This window comes from Triturus cristatus, chromosome 2_2, assembly GCF_964204655.1.
Source record: "Triturus cristatus chromosome 2_2, aTriCri1.1, whole genome shotgun sequence".
In the NCBI taxonomy this organism is placed as follows: domain Eukaryota; kingdom Metazoa; phylum Chordata; class Amphibia; order Caudata; family Salamandridae; genus Triturus; species Triturus cristatus.
The window spans coordinates 59514769-59534633 of NC_140582.1; the positions used below are offsets into that span (position 1 = coordinate 59514769).

At 43.6% G+C, this 19865-nt stretch overlaps 1 protein-coding gene across 1 annotated transcript in view; it reads left to right on the plus strand.

Moving 5' to 3' along the window:
* LOC146861834 (C-X-C motif chemokine 10-like) overlaps window positions 1–10675 on the plus strand; it is a 53980-nt gene extending 43305 nt beyond the window's left edge. The window contains exon 4 of the mRNA XM_085640982.1: window positions 9640–10675. Coding sequence (XP_085497108.1) covers window positions 9640–9670 — 31 coding nt within the window. The 3' untranslated portion in view covers window positions 9671–10675. The remainder of the gene's footprint in view (window positions 1–9639) is intronic.
* Window positions 10676–19865: the final 9190 nt, after the last annotated feature.

The following is a 19865-nucleotide window of genomic DNA, read 5'->3' on the forward strand; positions in this document are numbered from 1 at the left end:
TTTCATACCACCAAGAGGTTGACCAGATGTTAGGTTGTTTCCCCAACATCAAAACCTCTGTCTTCCCTTCATTCAACCTTAGACAATTTTGGTCCATCAACCCAGCGACCTCCTCCAGGCTTGACCTTAGAGAAATAGCTGTGGATGTTGCATCATGGGAGAGTGTGATATCAGCTGAGCGTTATGCTGAGAACCCAATCAATCAGGGTTCTTATAGAGCAGGGGTAATCACCCGTTAGGGTCTCAAGGCGCTGGGCGTGTGTTCTGCAGTTTAGTCTAAGAGCCAGTTCAGTCAAAGAGCCAGGTCTTAAAGTACTTCTTGGATTTTGGGAAGTGAGGGTGATTGCCTGAGATGCAGAGGAAGAGAATTCCAGGTCTTTGCGGTGATGTAGGAGAGAGAGCTTCCTCCGGCCGTGGTCTTGCGGATACGTGGGATAGTGGCCAGGGCCAGGTTGGTGGAGTGGAGGTGTCTGGTGAGAGTGTTGAAGGAGAGGCGGTGGTTTAGTTATGCAGGTCTGGTGTTGTGGAGAGCCTTGAAAGCGTGCATGGGTAGCTGGAAGATGATTCTTTTGTTAAGTGGAGGATTCTCAGGTGATCAGCATGTGGCTGCGGCAGAGATGTCCAGGATAAGTCTTGCGGCGGTGTTCTGGATTCTTTGAAATTTACTTTAAAGTTTTTGGGTGGTGCTGGCATAGAGTACAGGCCACCAGGAGTTGTCTCAGGTGGAGGAGGTTGGTTGCAAGGATGAGGACTTCGGTTGTGTCAGAGTTGAGTTTGAGGCAGCTGGTGCTGAGAACTCATGCGGTCCAATGATCTTAGCCAGGAGAAGCATATAAATATATATTGAATAAGGTTGGACTCAGAGAAGAACCCTGAGGTACTCTCTGATGCTGAGGCTGAATATTCAGTGATGGGGGACTTCCTGGGGCTACACCTTGGACCACAAATGGAGTGGGGCGACTTGGGTCACAGGGTTTGCTGTCCCCTGAAGTCCGGTTGAAGTTCAGTTAAAAGTCAGTTGCCACTCGCCTACTGTTCCACAGGTACAGCAAAACAAATGATTGCCCCTAACGGGCGATATTCCTTGCTGGGTGACCAGACTGCACTCTAATGACTCTCCGAGGTCCAGCAGACTCAGGTGCAACTTTTAAGGGTTGGGACTCGGTCTCCCTGGCTGGACATTGGTACTCAATGGCAGTCAGGTGTTTTTGGCTACCAACTTACAAAGGCAGGCTTCTTCAACTTTTGTGGCCCTTTAGCTGTAACAGGAAGTCATCCAACTGTTTCTTGAAGTTACTTCTTCTGTCTGAGGCTCAGGGATGGCTTTTCCTTGAGCAGGGCACCACAGGCACAGTCCTTTCCTTACTAGCCCAAGGAGAAGGTGCAGTCCAGTCTTGGTGAAGCCTCTCTTTCCTGGGTCTATGGAAATGCAGGGCACTCCTTCTTCAGTCCACTCCTCAGTACAGACACAATCTCAGTCTGGGAGCCAGGGGTGCCATTTTTATGCCCAGTTTGTGCCTTTAAGAGATACGACGACTACTAGCTGATAGACCCTCCCGCCTAGTGACAACATCCTGTAAAGTAGGGCAGCTAGCTAGCCCAGTATGCACAATTCTGACCACTCCCATCATGTCAGATTCCTCTTCTTGGTGTGTAAACCTCCTTAGCCAAGCTAGTTGTGTGGGTACCTGGGGGCTACAGTCCCATGGAAAAAACAGTTTGTCCACGTTTCCTCGTCTGTTCTTGATGCCAACCAGTCTGCAAGAACAAAAGAGCAGTTCCTCTTTTGTGTGTCCACCATTTGCCCTTCAAAGACGGCTTCCACTTTAAAGCTTGCCTTTTGGGCTCACACTCAGTTTGGCCACCCTGCTAGGGAAGGGTCACATCTCTTGCAACTACAGGTTCTTTATGTTCCTTCCTGAGAGTCATTCACAGCTCCACCCTAGGAGGGAAGAAGGCTGTCTCATGGTCACAGCCTTAAACGTTCACTGGAAAACGTGGGACAACAAAGTGGCTACTTACTAAATTTGTCACTTGCGCAAAGTTTACACTAAATTCTACCTGAGCATCCACTGGAGTTTAATGCAATGATTCTTTTGATACCTTAAAGTATCATATTTAGTAGTCCCTTTCAGACACTGGCACTGCTGACTTGTCCGCGTATAAACCCTGTACTCGCCAATGGGACTACTAGCCTTTCTACAGTAAAAATGACAATGTGGGGTTTTCATTGTCAGGCCATGTAAAGACACGTACTTCTTTTTATTATACTGCACCAAGCCTTAGGACTTGTTATGCCTGCCTTATGGGTGATTTATATGTATTAAAAAGGAAGGTTTGGGCTTTGCCTTACTGTATATGGCAAAGTCGAGATAGCAGTTTAAAACTGCTTTGCCAGCCAGCAGTGACAGGCTGGGAGTCATACTTTGCTTTGTCACACTCATGGTGGCACAATAAGTGCTGCAGTCCACGAGAGAGTCTCTATCTTACAGGCCCTAGGTACCCCATACTGTATACTATAGACTTATAAGTATGTTGGCTTAAACCAATTGTAGGTGTGCCAATCAGATATATATCTCGTAAGGGTCAGAGCAATGGCAACTGAGGTCTATATAGCAGGCCTAAGTGCAACTACAGAGTTGAAAAATCACCAACATCAGTCCAAAACTTGGGGGTGAGCATGCAATAAGAGGAATTTCTTACATCTCCATTTTACTCATGTGAATATAGTAAAATGAATGTTTTATGAGATATACCGAAAATACAATTGAAACCAGCAAGGGTGACATTGACATGCGGCTTTAAATGTACCGATTAGTCATGCACCATGTTTTTTTAAACAAAGTTCTGTCTTACTTTGCACAATATTTTAAAAGTCTTGGATAGGCCTTTTCTTACTTCCCATACTAAAATAATTTATTTTCACATTATATATTATTTTACTTATCAGAGTCACATCCAGAGTAAGTGAATGTTCATAAAGCAAATCTTATACATATACCTACCCACATCTCAGCGTTGAAACTACACTATAGGCTTTTTCAAAGGAATGTATGTATGTATGTATAAATGTATTGCGTATATATTTGTGTGGGATATTTGTGAAATGTGAACCTAGCCGAAAGGCAGTGAAGCGCTGTATAGAGTTGAAGATAGAGGGTGAATCTAAGTGGTGGGAGCTGGGACCTTGAAGGGAAGGTGGACTATTTACTTTCTGTGTTGTAATGTTTTTTAAAGAAGCGTGTCTATGGAGAAGTGTAGCTCAATGATTAGAGCGGCAGACGCTGATGCAGAGGTTTAGCCCGGGACCAGGGTTCAATTCCCCGCCTTGGTGGGTCTTGGGCTCAAATATTCCAAGGACCTGATAATTCTCTCCTCGTGCCTATTCCAATCATGGAGTCCAACTCTGGGCAAAAGCTTGCTTAATCCCCACAACACTAAGGATGCCTGGCCTCCACCTTGGGGGTTCCCAGGAGTGGACGCCTCACAGGGAAAGCCAGGATGGGTTCCACAGCGGTATTCGTACAAGTGCCTTGAGACCCTTGTGGGTGAGTAGTGCGCTATACAAGAATCAAATTTACATTTTTATAGGTGTTTCTTAAATTGAAAAAGGGTCATCAGTTTTTTCCTAAATTGAAGAAGGGTAGGGGATAGCAGAGGCAGCTTCCTGTTATGTTACCAGAATAAAATGTCACACGTGGTCCCTGACTGTGATGACACAAGGGATCAAAGGTCACATGATACTACTTCCTGTGATGTTAAATTAATAGACAAAGGAGAGGTGAGTTCACTCCCACTGTTATTTCGATATAAGGACATCCATGATTTTTGGCAAGCAGCTGCTTCACACAACAGAGACATTCTAGTGTTAATGCTCTTATTAAATATTTACGAGGATCGAGACATTAAATTAGGTCTATCCAAGTCTTGATAAGACTGTGTGAGACTTCATAAGACTGACTACAAAGCCAAATCAAATGGCTTATGTGAGACAGAATTTCAAGTCAACCCTTATAGGTTTATTCAAAATTAAAATCATTACAGCAGGCAAAAAGTGATTGGTTAATAAATTATGAATTAGCTCGATCAAAATAGGCACAGTCATAACCTGCAGAGACTAACATATGGTCAGTCTCTGAATCAAACCAATAGCCAGACCATAATATAAAGTAAACAAACAGTCTAAGACAGAGTCTGTTTAAAGAGCAAAGCAAGTCTATTACATATTCCAAAAATGTAATCTTTTATAGGGTTTAGAAAAGCCATCCACATTCAATGATGAACTATGAAGGGGTTGAACTATGAATGTAGCAGTCTAGTAAACCATTCCAAAACTTATGATACAGTCAAAAAGAGGCATCCATAAACACTTTCTTTTCTACATATTACCGAATAAGGTGTGCATAGGAAATTAAGGAAATTATATGTCATTGATATACTTCGAACTACAATAGACATTTCAACTAAGAAATGGCTCACATAAAGGGTTTGAGGTAAGGATCTTGAAAGTTACAAAGGCAGGGACATCCTGATAACTTCCTTGTAAGGAACGCACATATTTACACATTATTAATACAGAGACCCTGGCATATGCTTCTATTTTGCTGATGTTCTGAAATTGAAAAGTGAACATTTTCTTCTTCTTATGTATATGAATGTCAATGTACGATGCTTGAGGCCTAGTCAGGCTAACTAAAGCACATCTAAATTAGGCATCATTTTCTAATTAGTAAAAACGCTCCTACAATCGCCTAAATTCGCTATGCATGACAGACGGATCCAAGATGGTCTGCCTACACTCGAGTGATGATGGAATTCCACCATAAACGCAAGAGGAGCAAAGGCTCAAAGTGGCAAAGTGATTTATGCTCCACAAGGTGATTCTTTCCACATCAAAAGGCTGTATCAAGTGTCTCTCCACCTACCATGCTACCTGATGACTTTTGAGTTTGTTTTTCACTTAACTAATTCACAACGTTCTTCAACTGACAAAATAGTTAGCAATTAACATTTAAACTATGAATTCCAACTTTAATCTGTTCAATGATACAAATCAATAGGCCAGCAGCTCATCTTTTTACGGTTTGTTACTGGCACACATATATTCAGTGGAGCAGTACTCTGTTCCATTACTTTCCTTTTCACAATAAAATCTGGAAGACACGTCATGCATGCCGGTTACTTGCGCACCGTTTGGCGGAAAGTAGGAGTTCAGATTTCCTAATCCAGGAGCCGCATTACACATGCAGCACACTCTACTTCACTGCGCCGGGCGCACCTTTCAGAAGGTGCGCCCGGCGCAATGAAGGAAAGTGCGCCGCACTTTGGGGCTTGTGCTGCCCCCACGGCAGCCGCTACCTCGTGCTGCCCTGGGGGCTGCGCATTCACGTGAAATACGGAATGTCTGCTTTACAACCACTCCATGTTTCACTGTGATGGCAGCAACCCACCTGCCCTTTTAAAGGGGATTAGAGATCCCCTTGCAGGCGGGTGCAGTCAGTGGCTGCACCCACATGCAAGGGGATGTCTGGGGGTCCATGGGACCACCTTTACCCCTTCAGAGGGCTGCTCTCAGGAGGCGCACTGACAGTGCCCCACCTTTTAGGTGGTGAACTGTCAGTGCAACTCCTGAGGGCTTCTTTGGCTCTGCACCCGCATCGGTAATACGGCATGGGCACAGAGGCAAAGGGATGCCCTCCCATGCAAATGAGGGAACGCCCCCTGCCGATAGCACTGGCGCTTTATGTGCACTAGCACCATTGGTATTACAGAAGGGGCTGCACAAGCGTCTATGGCCCCTTCTGTATTACCAAAGTGCCCCGGGGCACGCAAAGCAGGCACAAACACCCGTTGCACCCCGGGGCACTTTATGTAACACACCTGCAGGTGTCTTATCTACACCAGAACAGCAGTTTTTGTTCCCAATGTTGGGCATGGGAGGGTGGTCTATAGTAAAGTTGGCCTTCTGGCCAGGATATGACCCACAAACTGCTTGCTTCGTGAACGGGAGATATGTGTTGGAAAGTGCTGGGACCAGAATAATACATGAAAGTAATAAAAAAAAACAGGTTAGTCTTGGAAGGAGTGGTGGACCACCTTCTGCCTAGAAGCACTAACCTTAAAGAAATATATACTGTTCTTGTGAGGATGAATATGTTATAAATGGCAATGTCCATTATTGTTAAGGTTCAAAATGAGCATCTAGTATATGCTACCAAGATCTTCTATGGCATTCCAGCTACTGCTAGGTGTCACCTGTTGTAGGACAGCACAAACAAATGCTGTGGGCTCTGGGTCAGCCCACTGCTTACCATTGGTTTGCTGTCATGTAACTTGTATCTGCATATTTCTTATTCAATAGCTTTACCTCCTCTTCTTACGCTTGTCAATGTCCTGGAGCATAACTTTTTGTAACATCCTCTTGTTCTCTTCAATGTGCGCTGCTTCCCCCACCAGTACCCCCTCACCACTCCACTCTCCGTGCTGCTTACTCCTTCCCTTAACTCGTCCATTGCTTCTCCCAATGCACACAGTCCAGCTTTGCAGCTTTTTAAAATTGTTTTTAACCTTGTCACCCTCCAAACTCCTCCACTGCTCCCTCGACCCCCTGCTCCCTGCTGCTTCCTGCTGCTCCACACCCTCTGTGCTGGCATTGACATTTAACCAGATCATCCTACCTGCTCCTCCGTTGCTTCCCTGCCCTCTGCACTAGGCCTGGGCTAAAATTTTGTTCCGTTCGCGGAAATTGCGATAATTTGACATTTTCGCGTTCCGCGGAAAGCACGAAAATGTCAAAATTTCCACATTCCGCAGCTTGGCGATAATTTGTTTCTTGCTCGCGCTGTAAAATAATACATTCTTGCGAGCGCGCGATCGCCTTGCCTGAATCCCTGCTTTCGCCGACAAGTTTTCTTGATCCGGTCGCGTTCTCCATGAGATGTTGTATTGTTTTTAGCCATTTGTGCTGTCTCGCGAGAGTTCGCGCCCGCAGTGACGTCATGCGTCGCGCGATCACGTCTTTCTTCTCGCGATCATGCACCGCGAGACAACTGAAAACAAGATGGACGCGCCCGCGAGCAACCACATGGGTAAGTTGGCGAGCCGCAACCATGCAGAAAATCTGGCAAACATGCGGGAAAAAAACTTCCGCATCTTCGCGATATTTCTGGGTGTTTGCGATAATTTTTAACATTTTCGCGATAATTTGCGAAAGTGGATTTTGCAAATTTCGCCCACCCCTACTCTGCACCACAATTTAATGACTTAATTTTTGATGTCTTTTTTAAGGGTCCAGCAGATGCAATTTGCTGTCAGGCGGCTCTCTTTTTTTGTCTGGTGTTTACAAGTACATTTCATTCATTCTTTTGTTTGCTGCTTGAAGATGGGTGAAGATATAACCAAGCTGCAGCAGATCTTACCACGTCAGAACAGTTGCATCATGATGGTGGATCCTCGCTGTGCTCTTTTTTGGGGAGCCAAGAAAAACGCTCATTTATTCAGCGTGAATTTTCATCCACAGGGTTAGCCTTATATGCTGGAGGTAGCCAGAAATGTGAAGCTTGGATGGGTGATTGCAAATTCTATACTCCTAAATATGAAATTGATTGATCCTAGGACTGCAGTGAATGAATCAGCTGTCCTTCTCTTGGAAAGTATCTACCTGTTCCAAAAGCATTTTGAATGGCTTGCATCTGACCGACTTTTCTGTTGGCACAACAATGTTTACTAAACAAGCGTTGGCAAAGCCAATAGGTCTTGCCTTTGCAAGCTCTACTGGCTTTGTCAATGTTTTTAGCCATGTTGCAGAGCAGCGTGACCGCTATGCAACATGGCTGTAAGTAAAGAAAATGAAAGCACTATGGCGCGTCCAGAATTGACACCCTTATAGCAGTTTTATGTTCTTTACTTTCAGCCATGTTACAAAGTGGCTGTGCTGCTGTGCAATATGGCTGAAAAAAACATTGACAAAGCCAATAGATCTCATATAGGTAAGAATTATTGGCTTTGTCAATGCTTGTTTTATTTATTTTTTACCGATCTAAGATGGATTGTTAGATTAAACAAGTGTGTTGTGTGTGTCAAATCCAAAGATTTAAAACCTAAATCCTTCAAAAGCAGTCTGGAGTGACTGGAAAAAGAAAACAAGCATTTGCAATACAATAGGTCTCACAATTGCGAGATTTTTAGATATTGGCATTGTAAATGACAATGCCTTTTATGTATGTGTTTAGAAAACCCGGCAATAATAAAATAAGGCATTGTCATTTACAATACCAATAGGTCAAAGTTTCTAAATGTGAGACCTTTTGCATTGCAAATGCTTGTTGTTTACAGCCCCCATGCTGTGCTTTCCTGTTAATAGAGGCCACGCCCCTTTCTTTAGAATAGCCGTGTCTAAAGAAAGGTCTGGCCGCTATTAAAGTTAAAGTGTGGTATGGGGCTCTTTTACCAAAAAAAGCATTTGTTTGTCAAGTTGACAAACAAATGCTTTTTTTTTTTAAAAGCGCTCAGTGAAAGCGCACACGGCCCACTGAATGCCTGAATGTTGCAGGAAAGCATGTAGTGATTGCAGCAGGAGAAACACATTAAAGAAAATAGTGCTTACAGACTAATTAAGACGTACTGTGCAACAACCAAAGTAAAAGGGCCAGTTCTCATGGGAGGTTAAAAATTAAGACAAGGCGGTACTAAGAAGGGACTAACAAGCCTAATATATCAGAAGCCAACATTTAGAAAGGACAATGACACAAGCCAATGACAAATATGGGCGGAGAGTGGGCAGGGCTTCAAGTCCATACTCCAATACAGCATGCCTCGCAGAGCAGCGCATACGCTGCCCAGGCTCGACCTAACCAGTTGCACTGACAAATGAAGACAAAGGAAATGACAGTGAAAAAGAATCAAACCAGTAAGTAATGGATGTTTCAAAGCTCTTTTTAGATTTGTTTTCAAAACAATAGACTTACAAGTGACTGTGCATGCGCTGTCTCAGGCGAGACCTAAACATGGTTCCGTTTTATTAGTAAAATAAGAGGTTTAACTCTTTGAGGTGAAGCTTTTCTGAGGAATGGTCATGCACACAGGTCCTGCAACATGGGGCCTGAATCTGTATGTTTTGTGCCAAAATCTTACATCAAGTTGATTGTTGAGGAGGGGGAGATGCGGAGGGTAGTAAAACACCACCACCCCCTTCCTCTTCAAAATGTGGGCCCTCAGCGGTACTGTTCTACTGATGTCAAACACTCCACCATCACAAATCTTGCATTTGCCCCTTCCATGAAAATGGCTGGACAGGGGCTAGAAATCCTTGTCTTCATGTCTGGGCACAGGAGTGGCGTTATTCTCAAGTGGGTTCGCCTTAAAGAAGGGTGGAATTTGAAAGGGTGTGATTGATAGTGACGTCATGAATACGAAGAACATACCAAGGCAAGACCCAGTTCAGTTAAAAATAACACAACAGTGTGAATAATCCCTCCTGAGAAAATGTATTTGACTGTAAAGGTATGATTTGAGACATTTAACGCAAATTGATAAACTTGGCGTGTGGCCTCGTCTATAAAATGCTAAACTTGTGACGCAGAACAGATGTGGTAAAGGAATGAGTTAAATCATAACATTTGTCTTATGTTATTTCTGTAGATCTTCGCGAAAGAAGAGGTACGACCAGTAAGCGGTGCACAGTTAGAGACTGCGACCTATTCAAGCTACGCTAGTTGCGTTTTTTTCAGTCGTGATGAAGCTACTGTACCCGCCTACCTTCAAAGCTATTCATACTTCCTGAAAGTCACGTGAACATCTTTTTAAAATGGCAGATTCTTGACTTAATGTCTAGGTCAGTGGTTCTTAACCTATTGACTTCTGTCGACCCCCCAGTTAATCATTACTGGAATCCGGGGCCTCTCACTAAATCATTATTAGAATCCAGGGACTCCCACAGAGTCATTACTGGAGGGGCCCAGGCCTAAGCATTTCCCATGGTTTGAACCACAAACAATACACACAAAAATACAAAAACTAGCATTTATGAAAGAAATACACAAATTATTAAATGTTTTATTTAATTCACTAACTAATACATTTTTAAGAAATTAATGGGAAGTGTGGAACTCATCTTCACTCAAATGAGGTCACTCATCATCCGTACTATTTTCTGTGTGATGCACTTGCACTGCTTTCACGAATCAATCTTAGGATACGAACCTAATTTTTATCCTCCAATTTCAAATTCCTTCACATTTACAGAACTTTTTTTTTATTTTCAGCTTTAAATTTAGCTTCTTTCTTTCTATACACTTTATTAATCTGTTAATATATTTGATTATCTAAGCAGTCGCGGGCTCCTGAGCAGGCTTGGCAAACCCCCATCGGTCCCCGGACCACAGGTTAAGAACCACTGATCTAGGTTATGAAAGTGATAATAATAATGATATTTTCAGGTTTTTATGCTGCCTTATTTGATTGTCGATCCACATTTCCTTTGTATCATCAACCTTTAGCATGCTTTGTTAAATGTATATAACGAAGGCTATGTAAACACTATATAGAGGCAATTGCAATGCAAAATAGGTATCTGTACTCCTTACACTCTACAATGCTACTATTTCTGCCAGGTAAAGTGTTTTTTTTTGCTTAAAGGAAATTAATTTTGCTGAATAAATGCTCAATAAAATATTAATCCGTTTTATTGGTTTTTTTTACTGTGTGGTCGTGGTAAGTGACAAATCTGTAAAAGTAATTCAACAGTGTACAGTAACACTCGGCTTCAATAATGTTGTGATCCAATAATACTGCAGCCACATTTCGAAATACTGTAACATGTCAGGAGTACTTGTCTTCAAAGTTGAATACAAGTGTGGTATGATGAACGTGGGTGTGACATGGAAGATATGGTATTTTTGCGGGAGGGTTTGTTGCAGGCCTAGTCTGTTAACTGAATGGCAGCGCTTGCTAGGGGGAGGTTGGCTGAGACCGGGCTTAGCATGAGGGTGAGAAGAACCAACAGAGCAGGTTTAGGACAGGGTGATTTTTAGGTCTCGCCTGAGCCAGCGCATGCGCTGCTCTGGCGAGCGCTGGTGAGACATTTAGTAAGCGCTTTTCAAAGTGCTACCAAAGCGGCCACCAGCTTGCGGTCACGTGCACAAGCGCGCTCGCCATGCTCCGCCTCTGTTGCGCGCGCATCCCTCGCGTGCTTTGCACAGAGCGCGTCATCGTGATCACTTTCGCTTTCAAGGCCGCACGGTGTTACTTTTACTGCCGCACGGCCAGTCCTTCTTCTCACAGCTAGCCTGGACACAGACATTCTTTTCGCAGCCAGCTCTGATGTAAAACTGCTTCCCATAACCAGGAGGTACCTTGTGTCAGGGTCCTTCTCACAACCAGGCAGTATTTTACATTGGTTTGCTACTCGCTGTCGAGGGTACGCTGTTGCCAGCTTAATTCTTGCAGATATACACGGAGCCCCTCTGCCCCTGGAAGCCAGTCTTAGCCTCAGCCTCGTCCTCACAGCTAACTTTGCTGACAGCCTGTTTCACACAACCTGTTTTGGTGTCAACCTGCTTCTCACAGCTAGCTTTGAAGTTAGATTGCTTCTCCCCTCTAGGGGGTGCTGTGGCGTCAGCATTACTCCCACCAGTAAGAGGTGTTCTGGTGTCAGTCTGCCGTTCACAATCAGATTAGTTTTCAATCTGTTTCTTATAGAGGGGGGTTCTTTCTGTCAAACTGTTTCTCACACGTTTTGATTCAGGGCTGCTTATTACAGACGCACTCTCCTTAAGGTCACTCGACTTCTCACAGCCAAATGGTCCATTGATTGTCTTTTTCCTCACAGTCAAGGAGGCCTTCGTTCTTAGCTTGATTTGTCCTCAATCTGCTTCTCCCAATCACGACTTCTCCGTGTCAGACTGTTTTGTACAACCTGGTATTCCGGGCTGCTTCCAACAGCCTGAAGTGCCTTGAGGTCAAGCAACTTCTCAGGGCCAGCCTTGAAGTAAGCCAACTCCTTACTGCCTAAAATGCAAAGGTCACAAGGACTTCAGCCAGTGTAATACTACACATTACTACTGCCTCTACCATTTCTATGTGACATTGGTATCTCCCTTACCATGATGCTACGTTCCACCAGCGACCACTGTCTGCAGTCAGACTACACCTCTCAGCAGCCGCGCGCGCAAGATGGATACTGTGTTTCTTTCTTCCGTCTCTCTGCCCCTCCAGCGCCCCCACCCCTTTCTTCCTCCCGGTCAGCCTCCGCACCCCTCCCCCATCTTTATCTCTCCCGGCTCTCTGTTCTCATTCCTCCAACCTTGTGCCCCTGTCTCCCACACTCCTTCACTGTACTCCATCTTTCTGCCTCTCCTGTTCTTGCCCCCCATTCTCTTTCCCTCTCGCCCTCCTGCTTGTCTTCCCTCTCTACCTTCCTCTAACCGACTCTCTCACCCTTTTGGTGAGCTTCCTCCCTTTCTCTGTCTTTTCTATTTTTCCCTCACTCGCTCACCCTCCTTCTTTTTCTCTACAATGCTTTCTCTACCTCTTCCACTCCATCTATCACTCCCTTTGCTTTCATCTCTCTTTCTATCTCCTTCACTGTTTCCGTTCACTCTCTCTGCTTCCAATGTCTCGCTCGTTTAATACATCTGTCTTACCTCTGTCTCTCTCTCCCTATTTCACCATTCTCTACTCCCTCGCCCTTCCTCTGTATTAGCCTCATCTCTCTACCTCATCTGCACCTCTTTTCTCTCTACTTCTCATATCTTTCCATTTTTCATCCCACTGGCTCTACCTGCATCTCTGCCTCGCTACTTTGTTTACCTGACCTGTCATTCTGTGCTTCACCTTTCTATTTGTGCTATCTTATTATAATTCAACCTCTCTTCCTATCTTATTTCTCTCTAGACCTTGCCTCTCGGGTTGGCACCTTTCTTACCAGCTTACATTTAAAACTGCATGCCAGGTTTCTAAAAACAAGCATTGGCATAGCCAATAGGTCTTGCCTTTGGGACCTTATAAGTTTTTAGCCATGCAACAGTTGATGTTATTGCACCAAGGATATTGTGCTGCATTACTAAATACTTATAAGGTCCCAAAAGGGAGATCTATTGGCTATGCCAATGCTTGTCTCTCATGTGGCTCAGCCTTGTATGAGCTCTCCATGACATGAGACGGGATCCTCTGGGATGGACCAGCAATAGGTTTGTTTACGTTTCCACGGGTCTGATTGTCCATGGCCCTTGGGCCTCTCACCACTTTGGCAGCATGTAAAAAGTCTGTAGGTGGGAGCCAGCTGATGGGAACCAGGATTGTCTGGACTCCTGCAGGGCATTTAAGGATATCAACTCCAGTGGACGACGCATGGCACAGCCTGACTTTTAGGGCTAGGTACCTTGGTGGCTGCAATGGGAGCAGTATGGCTTCATTCCACACCTAGATGGTGGAATCTTCCCATGGGTGTTAATCCGCAGACTCAGAGTCAGGGATCTTGGGTGCTGCCTGATTATTGGGTGGATCCAACGGTGGGGTCCAGGGGCTGAACCCTCACTGACTCCTATTTGTCTCTGTTGTTGCCTCTTCTCACTACTCTCTGCACCCTACACGAGGTAAAATGAGATCCTTAGGGGTTCATGTGATTACAGATGAATGTTCCCTTTGAGTAAAAGTGGCCCTTTCCCTGAGACCTAGTTATCTGAGTGGCTGAGGGAGATGTCTATAAATAGGTTAATAATAATTACAGATTTCCATGTAGCAAGCGTGACTACCTTTATTGAGTCACCACTGATAACAAGGGTTAGAATACACAGACTTATGAACTAGTAACTAGTTGACACAAAGAGACTAATACAATATGAGTTATTGATATGTAACTAAAAAGCTTATTTTCTACTGAGGATTCCAGCGCGTCTGCCATAGGGAGCAAGATGAACAGAAGGCACAGTTCATGTTTTGTCCCAAACTTTGGGTTATTCTGGGGGTCGCCAGTCCAGTAGATATGAGGAGAGGAGCCACAGTGCCGTTCACAGTGTAACATGCTCCTGAGGCCTCCCTGCCTCGAGTCCTCCTCCCCTCTGACTCGTGGCTGGTAAAACTATCCTTCCCGCTCTCAAAATGTTAGACCCGGAAGGAGTTCCATCTGGCCCTGCCAGGCTTCTGAAGAGCTGTCCTTCTGCTCTCTCCCTGTCCCAGGCAGCATTTGGCCAGGATATTGCCGGGCTGGGTCCACTATGTAGGACTTTGTACTCCTCCTCTTTGGGAGGGCACTCTTCAGGGCATCTCCTCTCCAGGCCGTGGATACCCATGGGGGTGGAGCATTGACTCTATGAGGTTTGGCAGTCTCTCGTCAGCCGCTGAAAGTCCCACCGGTAGAAGAGGAATTTGGAGAGCCTTTTGTCCTCCATGAGCAAGACTAGCAGCTACTAAATAGAAATAATTTGTATCTGTCTACAGCAAATAAACAATGAGTCCACTTCGTAGCCAGATTCCCTCTGGGCGTGGCCTTTCATTTTTCTAATATAACCAGATAACATTATTTTTCAGCTGCTTTGTAAAAGTGATGATATTACAGTATTTCTGAAGTATTTTCTTTACCTTATATAGTATTTCTGTGGTCATTGTGCCTCACCGTGCCTAAGAGTGGCACCTCCTGTGGATTCAGAGAAATCCTACCTCAGCTTTTCCTCTGTGCCCTGCGACGTCCTATGGAAGAGCCACTGTGAAGAAGAAAGATGTGCCTTTCACTGGACAAACATGGAGAGTTTTATATGCAAAAATAATGACCAGTAATTAAGACTAGGACCAAAATGGACATCTATAGACTGGCAAAATAGATCTAGTCAGATCACGTTCTAATGGCCGCAGCTGGCCGCATTAGAAAAAGCAATATACAAGGTATATGGCAATAAAGGGAATCCACTATGGGCAATCTTCAAACCAGTGGCAACTTGTCTGTATGAATTCCCTAAATATCAAGGCAGAGCGGAAAAGCACATGGTTCACACTAACAAGATGTTACAAATCACATCATATCTTGTGAATGAGAACAATAACAATGCACAAGAGAATAAAGAAGAACAACAAAACCTCCAATTGGTCAATTTGGATAGATAAAGATAGCTCTGTAGTTAAGGACCTTGAAATTCTGGACAGGCCTCTTTCTTTTGCAGAATTTTAAGATATGCACTCACTCCAGAACACGAAATCCTACAGATCCCTTCAATTTAGGCTGACTGAGCCCCCCACACCTAGCTATCCTACTCAACAAAATGTGCAAATTGGGACACTTAACATCGAAAATGTACAAGATTATCAAGGGAAATTATCAGAGTAAACTGCCCACTGCAAATGGAACAGTTTAATAAGTGCCATTAACAGACCTCCATTTACCAGTGAAGCCTGGCGGGACATCTTCCCAGTGCCCTAACACTTGCAAGAAACAAAACGATTCCTTCACTCTACCAATGCAACATATTTTTGCTCCAGTTTAAGTAGCCAAATTAGGGGCTGATATGGCCTGAAAAATGTTGGAGCTCCAAGAATGAAGTAGGCTCTTCGGCTGCAAATGTTCGCACCCTCTCTGGGGCCTTATTGGTGAACACCTCAAAGACATTTTTAAAATTCAACTCAATCTGGACTTTCCCGCAACAATATTTGGGATACACACTGCTACGGTAAAACAGCTTTTAGACTCACCTACCTTGCCCTCATGGAGCTCAGTGTGCTGTCACCAATAAACTCATCCTTTCAGAATGAAGATCTGTGGGCGACTATATACACACACTTGGTGGCCTGGCTCACATACTTGAGAGGCGTCCAACAGCCCGCACCCTCAATTCAAGATTGAAATCGCCCACATACCCATATCTGGTATACATTAGGCGACTACCTCCAGAAGATACATTTTCCCATAAATTACAGATTCCAGCTCTGTTCTACATTTTCGTGCTTATGTCTGAATCTGCCAGCTTCTGTCATCCCCTTCTACTGCAGTGCTTTGCTTGGCCTCCCTCTGCCCTTCTTCTGCTGTCTCATATCACAGCTATCCTTCTCCACACCTCTATCTATGCCATTACACCCTGTTCACTGGCATTGACCCAAGCTTTTCCTTTACTTAAGTAACAAACCTACTCAATATTTTGGTTCCAATGTTCTGCCTGGATTTAATTCACGTGACTTACTCGTGCTTAATGAAGTTATATGTTGCTAACCTCTGGCTTTAGATAGGCTCATCAACTAACATCCACTCAGTCCTAATGAACGCTTCTGGCGTCCTAACCCACCTCACTTGTGGTGGCACTTTTTTTCTGGGGTTCTTCTATACTTTATTAGAAGTTTTTAACTTCTATTCAAAGTTAAAAATGCCCAATAACTTTTTTTTAAAACAAAATAAAAAAATGTCTATAGATATGACCATAACACCTCCTGATCAGATGTGACACAACCATACATTGACATACATCCGTCCTTGGTACAGTAAATCAACCTAATCTGGGCACCAGGCTTGAAGGAAATTATATTGCTTGAGCTCGAAGGAAAATATTTTGTTGTATACTGCTGTCTGCTCTATCATAATGAGGGGTCTGGGTTTGTGTTGCTGATTTCTGATTTTGTACCAGAAAATTAGGATTACATATTCTGCCCCTATGTCCATGTTCTGGAATTAACCAGGCATGATCCAGCAATAAATACCAGCAGGTTTACCATAACAGAAGTTACTGCCCATGGACACGCTGCTATGTAACACAGAAATGTTGACATCAATTGTAATGCTGCAACAATTAAGTATGATTATTGTATGACATGCACAATTCAAAAATCCAGTAAAAAGGTTTTACAAAAAAAAAAACCAGAAGTTACTGCCCATATCAGTATTTAAAGGCCAACTCGTAATTAGGATCTAAGTGTGACGCTCCAACTATAACTTAAACCCCATGAGTTTGTCAGTTTACTTTTACACATGGTTTTCCAACTCCTCCCACCACATGGGCCAATTGACTACACAATGACTAACATTTATGTTCTACTCCATGACCAGTTGCAACAATTATGACATCTGCAGCATTAGGCTCTTAAAAGGCTCTTGCCCTGATCCTTTTTACTCACCTGCCCTCATTATGGTGGTCCAACCCACACCTGCTACTTCAAACCGCTGTCAAGGTTATGTTGACATCTTGTAACCTTTGATCCTGTCATAGGCCCTCATTACGAGTGGCCTGGTAAAATACAATCTCTACACACAACTGTTTGCTTAGAGATCGCATTTATAGGTGTTGTGATGGTTATCGCGCCCCGTGGTTACAATACATTGGCAACCTCATTAAATTTAAGCAGGTCAAACAGGAACACCTTAAGGATCTTCTGGGCCATGGGCCAAACTTATTTTGGGGGCCCCTGTTCGGAACAGCTTTGAATTTATGATCCAATTTCAGCTCTTTCATGCCCTCTTTGGCCAGGTCACAGACAGTGCACAGGCACACTCGTCCAAATTCTAAATATGTTTACATCTAATGTTCAGACATAGGGACGTGTGATCTCTATATTGTAACATAGCAGCGCATTTCTCATAATTGAGTCATTACTTACATTGAAAAATAAATTAAAGGAAAACGGTATAATCCCCATGTACTCAAAATACCAGCAAAAATAAATAGCCTCATATCAACGGGGGTCATTGTCCAAATCTATAAAAAAGGAGACAGGGCCAACCCAAAGAAATACAGACCGATTTCCCTGCTGGACACATCAAAGCTCATGGGCCGCATCCTCCTCACTAGGCTAGAGGGGTGGGCTAAGGAGGTACTGTGGATCAGTGCTTGAATTTAGCACTGACCATGGAAAAGTATACCAGAATGAAGGACGAAAAGATCTACATGGCATTCATGGACCTGAGCGCTGCGTTCGACTGCGTGGTCCATGCTAATCTATGGAATATATATGGAGACGATGGGGGTTGACCAAGCCATATTAAACTTCATTAGACAACTGTATTTAAACGCTGAGGCATCAGTCCGCTATACTAAAAATGGAGATTGTACGCACCCTTTTACAATTTCCAGGGGAGTAAGGCAGGGCTGTGTCCTGGCCCTATTTCTCTTCTCCATATATACAAATGGAGTCGAGAAAGCACTTACAGTGGCCACCCGGGATGTCCCTGTCTTTGACTCCCAACTGCTACCAATATTGGTTTATGCGGACGACGCAGTGTTAATTGCTAGGACAGGGCTTGGCTTACAACGTCTGATAACCGCGTATGTCTCTTTTATGAACTCGTTACAATTGAAGGTAAATCAAACTAAGTCCTTTGTAATAGTAGCTGGGGCAACAAAAAGAGATAAAATGCCGTACCTACATGCGGATGCTGAAAGAATTGAGATGGTGGACTCCTTACCCTATTTGGGGGTTCTTTTTGATAAAGACCTATCATGGTCAAAGTTGATGGAAAGAAGGAAGATGGTAATGGAAAGGGGTATCGCTCCTGTTAAATCCTTTGCTAGAAAACTGGGCGCAAAACCCTTACTACCGATAAAAAATATCTATCAGGCTAAAGTAAAGACAGCAGCGACTCATGGGGCTGGGGTGTGGGGTGTGGTAGCGCCAACATCACTACAAACCACTGAGAATAATTTCTTTAAATCTATAGTGGGTCTCCCTCTTTCCTTTTCTAATTATATTTTACATATGGAATTGGGCTTGCCCTACATTTCAGATTCAATACATCTGACCCCACTCCTTCTCTGGCATTCAATCTGGCGGAGAGACACAGTGACACTCACACAAACAATAATAAAGAGTTGCTTAAGCATGGACAAGTGGAAGAGGTCTAGGTGGCTTAGCTATGTGGAGTCAGCATTAAAGGAGATTGGTCTCCGTGAACTTTTTAAGGACCCACTGGCTTGCAAGAAGGTCTCTAAACAAAAGGTCACCAACATGTTCTTACTGATGTCTGAGCATAAGCGAAAGGAACATCATAAAGAGAAACACGCGGTTTGTATATACCGCCAAAACCCTCCATTAATAGAGGGGGGGGGGGACTCTTATTTAGTGAATGTCACTAGGCCGCAACACAGATTTATATAATTGAGGTTCCGCACGAACATTTTCCCTCCTATGTTAGGTTATCCGGAAAAAACATATAACCATTTGGTTTTAAGTGTGGGACCATACGATAATTTCTCACCTCAAACTGAATTGCACTTAGTCCTATTCTGCAGGCTCTATGAGAGAGAAAGAAACGACTACCTTAAACCAATTTTAAAGCAAGGGAATTTTAAACAGTGCCGGGTGGCACTATATTGTTTAAAATCATTATCTGATCCCCTGGTTTGCTATTCTGTAGCGTTATTCTTATGGGCCTGTATGAGAAAGAGGAAGGGGGGGGGGCGCTAGGAGCAGTGAGCTTGTTAGACCATAATACAACTACATAGTTTTAGCACATGAAACGATTTTAATGTATTAATGTCTGTATTCTAGAACCAATGATGAATTATTTGCTGTTTTTAAAATTTTATGACGATCCATTTATCTGTGCTTTTATGATCATTTTAACTTGATCGAATAAAGATTGAAATTGAATTGAATTGAAATAGCCTCATACCATCAAATATTAAATACTATTTACAACAAGCATTTGCAATGCAATAGGTCTTGCATCACTGAAAGTTTGAGCTATTGGCGTTGCATTATTATTTGAAACGCCAATATCTCAAACTTTCACCAATGCGAGACCTATTGCATTGCAAATGCTTGTTGTACTTGTTTTGGTTTTACCATCATACTCATTAGCTTAGAAATTTCAGCAAAAGTGCTGTTAGCTAAATACCAGGATTGACAGAGGGTGTCACACAAACCAAAGGGCCACTTGTCAGCTATGTGCCAATACA